The sequence below is a fragment of the Salvelinus sp. IW2-2015 genome, linkage group LG8 (assembly GCF_002910315.2).
Source record: "Salvelinus sp. IW2-2015 linkage group LG8, ASM291031v2, whole genome shotgun sequence".
Taxonomy (NCBI): domain Eukaryota; kingdom Metazoa; phylum Chordata; class Actinopteri; order Salmoniformes; family Salmonidae; genus Salvelinus; species Salvelinus sp. IW2-2015.
This window is the reverse complement of record NC_036848.1, coordinates 29092384-29105248: the sequence shown is the minus strand read 5'-3', so window position 1 is coordinate 29105248 and position 12865 is coordinate 29092384. Positions and strand designations below refer to the sequence as shown.

Below are 12865 nucleotides of genomic sequence, written 5' to 3'. Positions count from 1 at the left end.
ACTGCAAATATTGACTCTTTGCAACAACTTCATATAATTGTCAATAAAAGCCTTTGACACTTATGAAATGCTTGTAATTATACTTCAGAATTCCATAGTAACTTCTGACAAAAATATCTAAAGACACTGAAGCTGCAAACTTTGTGGAAATTAATATTTGTGTCATTCTCAAAACTTTTGGCCACGACTGTACATCACTGGGAYCGAGCTTCCTGCTATCCAGGACCTCTATATAAGACGGTGGGAAATGAAGGCCCGGAAAATCATTAAAGACTCCAACCACCAAAGCCATAGACTGTTCTCTCTACTTCCGCATGGCAAGCGGTACCGCTCCATCAAGTCTGACACCAACAGGCTCCTGAACAGCTTCTATCCCCATGCCATAAGACTGCTAAATAGCGAACTACACTTTTGGACTGTCTCGATGCACACTCACAGGATCTTACACACTGACATACACTGACACTCCAACACACATAAAAACACTCACTCCATAATTTGCTCACACACACATAATATGCACATACATTTATACTGACTCTATACACACACACACACACACACACACCACACACACACACACACACACAATCATATACGCTGCTACTACTCTGTTTATCATATACTGATGCCTAGTCACCTTATCCCTATACATATCTACCTCCTTTCTTTAAAAACACAATGCAAAAGTGTAATGAAGTAAGATCACATTGGTTACAGATCCATAGACTTTTTTCTCTGACAATGTTTTGCCTATAATAAGTCTATAGCTACTCATAACAATAAATGTCTGTGTCCCTCAACAATTCTGCCTTTTACCTGTGTGATGTAGGCATGGTGCATACCATTCAAGTTTTGAAGACAATCCATCATGTTGAGAATAATTCATCACGAGTCCACTAACATCTGTTATTTTGAGTTGGAATACTTCAGAAAAGTTTGTGTTTATAACAAGCTCTGTGGATTTGGGAAAGAAGACACCCTGATATATCACCTCACTGGAGAGTCAGTGGACAATGAGTTGAATGACAGAAGATTCTACTACTTACTGCATTGATCCGAATCTATTATCTGCCACTGCACACCTTACATTGACAATGAGAATCAAAAGTAGTTGGCTAAAATGTGTAGCTAGTTTCACTTCCTTGTCTACAAATCCTTTCGGCCCCGTGATTGGATAACATGGTATAACAGGAGGGTCTTTAAATACAATGGGTGATATGATTGGATAAGATTAATAGTAGGAATTGCCCACACACCGGTGTCTCATGAGTTGCGCAAAACGCCATTTTGGAGTGACTGAAAGAGACGAAAGATCGAGAAGCCGTGTTCTAAGGTGAATATATCATACCTACATAACAGCGTACATGACGTTATGTTAACATACAATAATGTATATGTTCGAGTGAACTAAAATCGGACAAAAATGTCCCGTTTCCGCTTGCTCAAATGACGTCATCATTTCCTCTACATCTGACGCGTCATTAGCTAGCTACATATGCTATTGCTAAGTTAACTAACATTGCCTCGTCCTTCAGGCCATTTGCTGACCATAGTTTTGGCATACGATTAGTACCAAATGTGTGTAAAACGACACGTATGAAATACCTGAGATCCTCAGTTTGTTGTGTTATGGTTGTCTGTTAACTAGCATCCGCCCATGCTGGCTAACTAGCTAAGCTTCTTCGTTTAGCTTTAGCTAGCTAGAATAATAATATTGTCGGCCGTACAGTTCACTGTCTACCGGGTACGACTGTTGCGAAGTAAATGTTTATATTTTAATCACAGTTGTATGTTGCTTTCAAGATCTGATGGGAAGCATTCAGGCTTAACTAAGCGGGAGGCCTTCCTCGGCCAGTACTAATCGTGCTCTGTTTGGATAGCATGGCTAACGTAGGTGCATTCATAATTGCATAGAGTATTGAAGCTAGGACGGAGGAGCAATCACAAACTTGGCAWAATAATGACTACATTATGGTGATGATTATTGTCCCAGAACTCCAGCTATTGAGCTCATACCCCTGATAGGCACAAAGCAGCTTGCAGTGGCGTGTCAGGTGACATCAATTGTACTGCAGGTTGTATGCAGCGATGAAGGAAACTCGGGACATTTTCGACTTGGAAAGTCGTTGTAGACAGAGGTCCGAGTTTTCCATTTGGAAAGTATCAGAATCAACCAATAGGAAGCTCCACGAAAAAAAGCGTACGCAAATTTTAACTCGTAGGTTCCGAATTGTGTTAAACAAGGCAGTAGTTTATGCCATGTGCACTTAACGTGGGTGTGCAATAATTTTGTGGGCCACATTGGTTTTAAAAAATTCACATTGTTTTTTTWAAAATTATTATTWTWTTTTTTWAATTCTGGACTGATTTGTTAGTCAAAAGCAATTTGCGGGGCTGATAAAGTGCATTTATTTGAAAATGTATAGGTTCATTATAATTTCTACATAATTCGTCTAGTTTTAGAAGTTCAGGAGTGGCCTGGAGTTTTTTTTTTTACCCCCGAACCCCAATTTTTTGTTGTTGAAATATATACATAAGTACAATACCAGTCAAAAGTTTGGACACGTAGTCATTCCAGGGTTTTTCTTTATTTGTACKATTTTCTACATTGTAGAATAATAGTGAAGACATCAAAACGATGAAATCAATCAAAAATGTATTTTATAAAGCCCATCTTACATCAGCTGATATCACAAAGTGCTGCACAGAAACCCAGCCTAAAATAAAACACGTGGAATCATGTAGTAACCAACAAAGTGTTAAACAAATCAAAACATATTTTATATTCTTCAAAGTAGCCACCCTTTGCCTTGATGACAGCTTTGCACACTCTTGGCATTCTCTCAACCAGCTTCATTGGGCTCCCGAGTGGTGCAGCAGTCTAAGGCACTGTTTCACTACAGTCCCTGGTTCGAATCCAGGCTGTGTCACATCCAGCCGTGATTGGGAGTCCCATAGGGCGGTGCACAATTGTACCAGCGTCGTCCGGGTTTGGCCAGGGTAGGCTGTCATTGTAAATAAGAATTTGTTCTTAACTGACTTGCCTAGTTAAATAAAGATAATAGAGGTAGTCACCTGGAATACATTTCAATTAAAAGGTGTGCCTTGTTAAAAGTTAATTTGTGGAATTTCTTTCCTTAATGTATTTCAGCCAATCAGTTGTGTTGTGACAAGGTAGGGGTGACATACAGAAGATAGCCCTATTTGGTAAAAGACCAAGTCTATATTATGGCAAGAGCATCTCAAATAAGCAAAGAGAAATGACAGTCCATCATTACTTTAAGACATGAAAGTCAATCTGGAACATTTCTAGAACTTTGAAAGTTTATTCAAGTGCAGTCGCAAAAACCATCAAGCACTATGATGAAACTGGCTCTAATGAGGACCGCCACAGGAAAGGAAGACCCAGAGTTAACTCTGCTGGAGATGATAAGTTCATTAGAGTTAACTGCACCTCAGRAATTGCAGCCCAAATAAATTCTTCACAGACTTCAAGTAACAGCCTCATCTCAACATGAACTGTTCAGAGGAGACTGCGCGAATCAGGCCTTCATGGTCGAATTGCTGCAAAGAAACCACTACTAAATGACACCAATAAGAAGAAGAGACTTACTTGGGCCAAGAAATGCGAGCAATGGACATTAGACCGGTGGAAATCTGTCCAAATTTGAGATTTTTGGTTCCAACCGCCGTGTCTTTGTGAGTAGGTAAACGGATGATCTCCGCATGTGTGGTTCCCACCGTGAAGCATGGAGGAAGAGGTGTGGGGGTGCTTTGCTGGTGACACTGGCAGTGATTTATTTAGAATTCAAGGCACACTTAACCAGCATGGCTACCACAGTATTCTGCAGCGATACGCCATCCCATCTGGTTTGCGCTCAGTGGGACTATCATTTGTTTTTGAACAGGACAATGACCCAAAACACACCTCCAGGCTGTGTAAGGGCTATTTGAACAAGAAGGAGAGCGATGGCGTGCTGCATCAGATGACCTGGCCTCCACAATCACCCGACCTCAACCCAATTGAGATGGTTTGGATTGAGTCGGACCGCAAAGTGAAGGAAACGCAGCCAACAAGTCCTCAGGATATGTGGGAACTCCTTCAAGACTGTTGGAAAAGCATTTCCTCATGAAGCTGGTTAAGAGAATGCCAAGAATGTGCAAAGCTGTCACCAAGGCAAAGGGTGGCTACTTTGAAGAATCTCAAATATATAATATATTTTGATTTGTTTAACACTGTTTTGGTTACTACATGATTCCATATGTGTTATATTTTATTGTATGTCTTCACTCTTATTCTACAATGTAGAAAATAGTAAAATAAAGGAAAACCCTTTTAATRAGTAGGTGTGTCCAAACTTTTGACTGGTACTGTATGTGGACACCCCTTAAAATTAATAGATTTGGCTATTTCAGCCACACCTGTGGCTGACGGATGTATAAAATCGAGCACACCGCAATGCAATCTCCATAGACAAACATTGGCAGTAGAATGACCTTACTGAAGAGCTCAGTGACTTTCAACGTGGCACCATCATAGGATACCACCTTTCCAACAAGTCAGTTTGTCAAATGTCTGCCCTTATAGAGCTGCCACGGTCAACTGTAAGTGCTGTTGTTGTGAAGTGGAAACCTCTAGGAGCAACAACTGCTCAGCCGCGAAGTGGTAGGCCACACAAGCTCACAGAACGGGACCGCCGAGTGCTCTGAACCTTATTTACGTTGAGCTTCCTATTGGTTGATTCTGGTGGGGAAACTCATCTTTCGGCAATGAGTTTCCAAGTCGGAAATGTCTACGTCTCCTAGTTCCGACTAGTCAGTGAACGCAGCATTAGCTCTGACGTGCTAAATGAACTGAATGCATGCGCAGTCATACAGCTAACTAAACCTGTAGGCTACATAACATAGGCTGTTGGGTTTGGGGAATACGTTGGTGGTTGGGAGTTCATTTCTGCAGACTTATCTGCCCCCTTGAATTTACATAGCTCATACCATTCCGTTAGAAATGTAAACATGTACCATTACTGATGACCTCCTTTCACCTTGCATTCCTCTTTCTCCTCACATAAGTTACCATGGGGAATATGTTTGGAAGCCTGTTCAAGGGCYTATTTGGCAAGAAGGAGATGAGGATTCTCATGGTTGGACTCGATGCTGCCGGAAAAACAACCATCCTGTACAAACTCAAACTAGGAGAGATTGTCACCACCATTCCTACAATTGGTAAGGACAATTTTCCTTGAACGCATTTGCCTATCACCAAAAGGAATTTCACTGCCAGATTAGGCTGCGTATGGAATATGTGCCTCACTAATGCCTCTATAACATTGTGTCCTCTGTCCAGGTTTTAATGTTGAAACGGTAGAATACAAGAACATCAGCTTCACAGTGTGGGACGTTGGCGGTCAAGACAAAATCAGGCCGTTATGGCGCCACTACTTCCAGAACACTCAAGGTAAGATCCAATGGCGCTTTGAAGAGCGCTGGCAACGGTGGTCCATAGATAGCTCCATCATTACGAGAGCAAGGCTTGCTAGTCGGAGAAGCAGTGTCACATTCTCAATATCTAACTGTGTACCTCTTTGCAGGGCTTATCTTTGTGGTGGACAGCAACGACAGGGAGCGAGTGAACGAGGCGAGGGAGGAGTTGCAGAGAATGCTTGCAGAGGACGAGCTGAGAGATGCCGTGCTGCTCGTTTTTGCAAACAAACAGGTGAGCTTGTTTACTTTGTGAAAAGGAGGGTGTTCATATCTGAATTCTGACTGCCTTACCTCCTTGTAGTGCTCTTTGCTCCTGCTAAACATTATGTGAGTGGACCGTACTCATTGATCATGCACACGTAACATTATTTGCATTGCCAACCCCTTGCGCTATCACTGAGCTTGAGTAAGATATTATAATTGCACAGTGTGGAAGAGGATAAATCATTTGAACCCCCTTTCTCAGGACCTTCCCAATGCAATGAATGCTGCGGAGATCACAGACAAGCTGGGGCTCCACGCTCTCCGCCAACGCAGCTGGTACATCCAAGCCACCTGTGCTACTAGTGGGGACGGCCTCTACGAGGGCCTCGACTGGCTCTCCAACCAGCTCAAGAACCAGAAATGATCCATTCCACCATTTTTTCCCCCTTCTTTCTGTCTGACAAGATGGCAGCACCGGTTCCAAGCCCCTGGCCCCTCGGAACTCCTCTCTCCACAGTCTTTCTCCAAAAACCTCATCCTCCATCTCTTTTTCTGTATCAACCCTTACTCCTGGGGCTCTAGCCTGTGCTGCTTGTGTGTGTGTGTGTGTATGTACTGTGTGTTTGCAGTCGAGGGTGTGAAGGCGTCTCTGTGTCTGTTAGCTGGGATTGGGAGTAACCCTGGCGTGCCTTTAACACACCTCCGGTGGAAATGGTGGTCTGGCTCCTCAAGCGCCACCCCACCACATCCCACCCAGGCCAACTCTGTCTTGCACGATCCCCTCTCCCCTCTTCCCCATGCCAAGCATGGTTTTTACAAGGCAAAGAAAGAGCAAGAGTGCAAACGGTTCTCCTCTCTCTCCTTGGTAGATATTTAACTTTATTTGTCCCGCCAGTGTTAAGACTGAATAATAGGCCATGTTAACGTGTTTGTTTTGAAACCTTACCTAGCCCCACCTATGATAAAACCACATTGTGACCTGTATCAGGTTGAAACTAATCAAAACCATCTCCTTCCACTCTTGGTCGTTCTTTGCGTCATTTGAAAACCATGCTTTTCTTTTTTTATTATTATATTACCAACATCTCTTAGCAATGGTTCTCTAGCGAACACTACCTTTTTCCCCTGCAAGAGAGGGAGAGACCATGAAGCACAAACCAACAACCTTCGGGAAATATTCTCCCTCCAAGGTTAAAATTCGCTTTGAATTTAAAAACGGTAAATGTTACATGACTTCCTTTTGGTCATTTTTGAATTGTGAAAACTTGACACATTTTGACACAATGTATTGACTGAATTTCAAGCAAAGTTGTTCCTGCATTTTCAATTTGTCACCTATTTATTCAACGGAGCATTTCAATACATGGTTGTTTTCATAGGCTGCATTGGGCTGGTCGACTGTTGACATTCAGAAGCTTCAAACTTTATTCCTTGAAATGTTCCATGTCTGTTGTCTCTAGTTCCAGCATTTCTGTTTGTTCAACTGCTCAACCAAATGCAATTGAGCAGTATGGCAAATCTTGTATATTAAACGTAGTGTACCCTCAAGGGTGTAAACGCTCTACATTTTGTGTTCTACCTGGAAATGTTCAAGAGAGAATTATTCTTGTCTCAGAGGTTGGCTGTACCCAGCTTCTTGCTAATTTTGTGGCTGTGATGAAGGAAAAGCACCAAATATACTAGGGCTAGGCTAATGAAGAAAATAAGCCTAGCTCAAGGGTCTGAGTGCTAGCATTGGCTACATTTAGCAACTTTGTGCTTCATACTTGAGTTACTAAGACCAACAGGTATTGGTACGAGTACCTCCATTCCAAGAGCTGTAAGAAGGACTACAGAGGGCATGGGCCGGGGGGATAACCGCCCTCTTAAATTGTGTGACTGGAGGTTATGCTGGCACTTCTGTTAAGAATGATTGTAAATCTGTAAGTTTTCCCCTGCAACTGTTTCTGTGGGGTTTTCCTGAACACATTAAATKATATGATTTGATCCGAACATCTTGTGTTGACAATGAGATGATTTGTGTGACTCTGGGAAGAGTAGAATTTAGCTTTTAAAGAAAAAATTGATAGATCCCACAAAGCATTTACCAACTGCAACGTAACTTTTTTTGGTGCAGTCCGGACTGGCCTTGATTTCAACATACAAGGACGTTGATTTTTGGTCCGGATCAAATCCAAACCAATCATAGACGTCTATGTTTGGTTCAGATTTGGACCGGCCTTTATTTCAACATCCACAGACAGTTTTGGCCCATACATAGACGTCTATAATTTGGTCTGGACCGGACCAAATCTGAACCAATCATAGACATCTATGTTTCACAAGTTTGGACAGTACAATACTGTACAGTAAAGAGTATAGTACAATACAGTAAAGTACAATGAAACTATTGTACCCTACTTTACTGACTTAAACTACTGTACTTTACTGAATAAAGCTCTACTGTACTGTTCTCTGTGTTCTACTGTACTAAACTGCAGCCCTATAATAAACAATAAGGCCCGAGTCAGAGTGGTATATGGCCAATATACCACGGCTAAGGGCTGTTCTTTTGCACGACGCAACGCGGAGTGCCTGGACACAGCCCTTAGTTGTGGTATATTGGCCATATATCACAAACCCCAGAGGTGCCTTATTGCTATTATAAACTGGTTACCAACGTAATTTAAGCAAAAATACATGTTTTGTCATACCAATCAGCATTCAGGCCTCGAACCACCCAGTTTATAATGTGATGTTCAACTAGTGAAACAGCCTAGACGTCTATGATTAGTTCAGATTTGGATCTGATCCGAAACCGACCGAATTTGTACGTGTTCAGGGGCGGAGCTCAAGTGTTTATTATTTCATTTACATGTTGGTCACTCAGCAAATGCTCTTATCTAGAGCGACTTAGTCAGTGCATCCAAATAAGATGGATAAACAACCCCATATCACAGTCATAGCAAGAAGAAAAATATCTAATCGTTACTGAGGTTGTTATTGTAGTTGAAGTGAAATGTTGTTTTATTCTGTCAGTTGGAATACTTTGACCATCTTCGCTGCCCGTTTTAAAGCTTTTGACATAAGTGTATGTCACAGATGGGACCAATAATACAGTTGAAATCGGAAGTTTACATACACTTAGGTTGGAGTCATTAAAACTTGTTTTTCAACCACTCCACAAATTTCTTGTTAACAAACTACAGTTTTGGCAAGTCGGTTAGGACATCTACTTTGTGCATGACACAAGTAATTTTTCCAACAATTGTTTACAGACAGATTATTTCGCTTATAATACACTGTATCACAATTCCAGTGGGTCAGAAGTTTACATACACTAAGTTAACTGTGCCTTTAAACAGCTTGGAAAATTCCAGAAAATTGTCATGGCTTTAGAAGCTTCTGATAGGCTAATTGACATCATTTGAGTCAATTGGAGGTGTGCCTGTTGGATGTATTTCAAGGCCTACCTTCAAACTCAGTGCCTCTTTGCTTGACATCATGGGAATATCAAAAGAAATCAGCCAAGACCTCCATAAATTGTAGACCTCCATAAGACTGGTTCATCCTTGGGAGCAATTTCCAAACGCTGAAGGTACCACGTTCATCTGTACAAACAATAGTACGCAAGTATAAACACCATGAGACCACGCAGCTGTCATACCGCTCAGGAAGGGACACATTCTGTCTCCTAGAGATGGATGTACTTTGGTGCGAAAAGTGCAAAATCCAGAACAACAACAAAGGACCTTGTGAAGATCTGGAGGAAACAGGTACAAAAGTATCTATATCCACAGTAAAACGAGTCCTATATCGACATAACCTGAAAGGCCGCTCAGCAAGGGAGAAGCCACTGCTCCAAAAGCCAGACTACGGTTTGGCAAACTGCACATGGGGACAAAGATTGTACTTTTGGAGAAATGTCCCTCTGGTCGGATGAAATATAAATAGAACTGTTTGGCCATAATGACCATCGTTATGTTTGGAGGAAAAGGGGGAGGCTTGCAAGCCGAAGAACACCATCCCAATCGTGAAGCACGGGGGTGGCAGCATCATGTTGTGGGGGTGCTTTGCTGCAGGAGGGTCAGATGCACTTCACAAAATAGATGGCATCATGAGGTAGGAAAATTATGTGGATATATTGATGCAACATCACAAGACATCAGTCAGGAAGTTAAAGCTTGGTCGCGAATGGGCCTTCCAAATGGACAATGACCCCAAGCATACTTCCAAAGTTGTGTAAAAATGGCTTAAGGACAACAAAGTCAAGATATTGGAGTGGCCATCACAAAGCCCTAACCTCAATCCCATAGAAAATTTGTGGGCAGAACTGAAAAAGCGTGTGAGAGCAAGGAGGCCTACAAACCTGACTCAGTTACACCAGCTCTGTCAGGAGGAATGGGACAAAATTCACCCAACTTATTGTCAGGCTTCCCAAAACGTTTGACACAAGTGAAACAATTTAAAGGCAATGCTACCAAATAGTAATAGTAATACATCATTTTCTCTACTATTATTCTGACATTTCACATTCTTAAATAAAGTGGTGATCCAAACTGACCTAAGACAGGGAATTTTTACTTGGATTAAATGTCAGGAATTGTGAAAAACTGAGTTTAAATGTATTTGGCTAAGGTGTATGTAAACTTCCGACTTCAACTGTATATAAGAGGGCCATTGATCCTGATGCAGAATTCGCTCTCTTTGGCTGCTCAGAGTCTGTTCTAAGATAGACCTATGAGGAACAACAGGCTCTGATATTTGGAATGGTGGCTGCAAAAAAAAATTGCCTCACAGAATGGAAGTCACCCACCCCCTTTGTTCAGTAGATGGCTAGCAGAAATTATTAACACCATTAACTTGGAAAATATTCGTTTTTTAGGACCAACTCCTCCAGCAGATTTCTCAAGGTTTGGGGTCTGTTTCTGGACCATCTGGACGGAGACTGACTGCGAAAACTGACTAGGAACACTTACTGTTGTTGTAACTGTCATTGTTGCTCTACTTCATTTCATATGTCTGGCAGCTGTGTTCTTTTTTTGTTTTTTTGTGCTTTTGTTTTGTACTAAATTGCAAAAGAAAATCCTTTAAAATAAATATATATATTCTTTAAGTGGTCAGATGACGCAGATGCTAAGCTACAGGACTGTTTTGCTTGCACAGACTGGAATATGTTCTGGGATTCTTCCAATGGCATTGAAGTACACMACATCAGTCACTGGCTTCATCAATAAGTGCATCGATGACGTCGTCCCCACAGGGACCGTACGTACATACCCCAACCAGAAGCCATGGATTACGAGCAACATCCGCACTGTGCTAAAGGGTAGAGCAGACGCTTTAAGGGGCTGGACCTTGTTCCGGATGCTTATAAGTAATCCCGTTATGCCCTCAGACGAACCATCAAACAGGCAAAGTGTCAATACAGGACTAAGATTGAATCGTACTACACCGGCTCTGACACTCGCCGGAAGTGACAGGGCTTGCAAACTATTACAGACTACAAAGGTAAGCACAGCCGAGGGCTGCCCAGAGACACGAGCCTACCAGATGAGCTAAATTACTTCTATGCTCGCTTCGAGGCAAGCAACACTGAATCAGCTGCCCCGGATGACCTTGTGATCAGACTCTCCATAGCCGATGTGTGTAAGACCTTTAAACAGGTCAACTTTCACAAGGTCGCAGGGCCAGACGGATTACCAGGACGTGTACTCCGAGCATGCGCTGACCAACTTGCAAGTGTCTTCACTGACATTTTCAACCTGTCCCTGACTGAGTCTGTAATACTACTATAGTCCCTGTGCCCAAGAACACTAAGGTAACCTGCCTAAATGACTACCGACCCGTACCGACTCACGTCTGTAGCTATGAAATGCTTTGAAAAGCTGGTCATGGCTCACATCAACAACATTATCCCAGAAACCCTAGACCCACTCCAATTTAAATAACGCCCCAAAAGATCCACAGATGATGCAATCTCTACTGCACTCCACACTGCCCTTTCCCACCTGGTCAAAAGGAACTCCTACGTGAGAATGCTATTCATTGATTACAGCTCAGCGTTCAACACCATAGTGCCCTCAAAGCTCATCACTAAGCTAAGGACCCTGGGACTAAACACCTCCCTCTGCAACTGGATCCTGGACTTCCTGATGGGCCGCCCCCAGGTGGTAAGGGTAGGTAACAACACATCTGCCACACTGATCCTCAACACGGGGGCCCCTCAGGGGTGCGTGCTCAGTCCCCTCCTGTACTCCCTGTTCACACATGACTGCATGGCCAGGCACGACTCCAACACCATCATTAAGTTTGCCGACGACACAACGGTGGTGGGCCTGATCACCGACAACGATGAGACAGCCTATAGGGAGGAGGTCAGAAACCTGACCGTGTGGTGCCAGGATAACAACCTCTCCCTCAATGTGATCAACACAAAGGAGATGATTGTAGACTACAGGAAAAGGAGGACCGAGCACACCCCCATTCTCATCAACGGGGCTGTAGTGGAGCATGTTGAGAGCTTCAAGTCCAAATCACCAACAAACTATCATGGTCCAAACACACCAAGACAGTCGTGAAGAGGACACAACAAAGCCTATTCCCTCTCTGGAGACTGAAGATATTTGGCATGGGTCCTCAGATCCTCAAAAAGTTATACAGCTGCACCTTCGAGAATATCCTGACGGGTTGCATCACTGCCTGGTATGGCAACTGCTCGTCCTCCAGCCACAAGGCACTACAGAGGCTAGTGCGGGGCCAAGCTTCATGCCGTCCAGGACCTCTATACCAGGCTGTGTCAGAGGAAGGCCCTACAAATTGACGCCTGAGCAGCTAATCAAATGGCTACCCAGACTATTTGCATTGTCCTCCCCTCCACCATATTTTAAGCTCTGCTACTTTCTGGTGATTATCTATGCATAGTCACTTTAACTCTACCTACATGTACATATTACCTACATTACCTCGACTAACCTGTGCCCCCGCACATTGACTCTGTACTGGTACCCCCTGTATATTGCCTCGCTACTGTTATTTTACTGCTGTCTTTAATTATTTGTTATTTACATTTTTTCCGTATCTTTTTTTCTTAACACTTATTTTTCTTAAAACTGTATTGTTGGTTAAGGGCTTGTAAGTAAGCATTACACTGTAAGGTCTACACCTGTTGTATTCGGCGCATGTGACAAATACAATT

General features: G+C 42.7%; 1 protein-coding gene across 1 annotated transcript; it reads left to right on the top strand.

Moving 5' to 3' along the window:
* Positions 1-1246: 1246 nt before the first annotated feature.
* On the top strand, positions 1247-6470 carry arf2b (ADP-ribosylation factor 2b). Its single transcript, XM_023992932.2, has 5 exons — positions 1247-1336; positions 5074-5226; positions 5348-5458; positions 5592-5716; positions 5951-6470. Exons 2-5 carry the CDS (start codon positions 5079-5081, stop codon positions 6110-6112), a joined length of 546 nt encoding a protein of 181 aa, XP_023848700.1. The 5' UTR covers positions 1247-1336; positions 5074-5078; the 3' UTR covers positions 6113-6470.
* The last annotated feature ends 6395 nt before the right edge of the window (positions 6471-12865 follow it).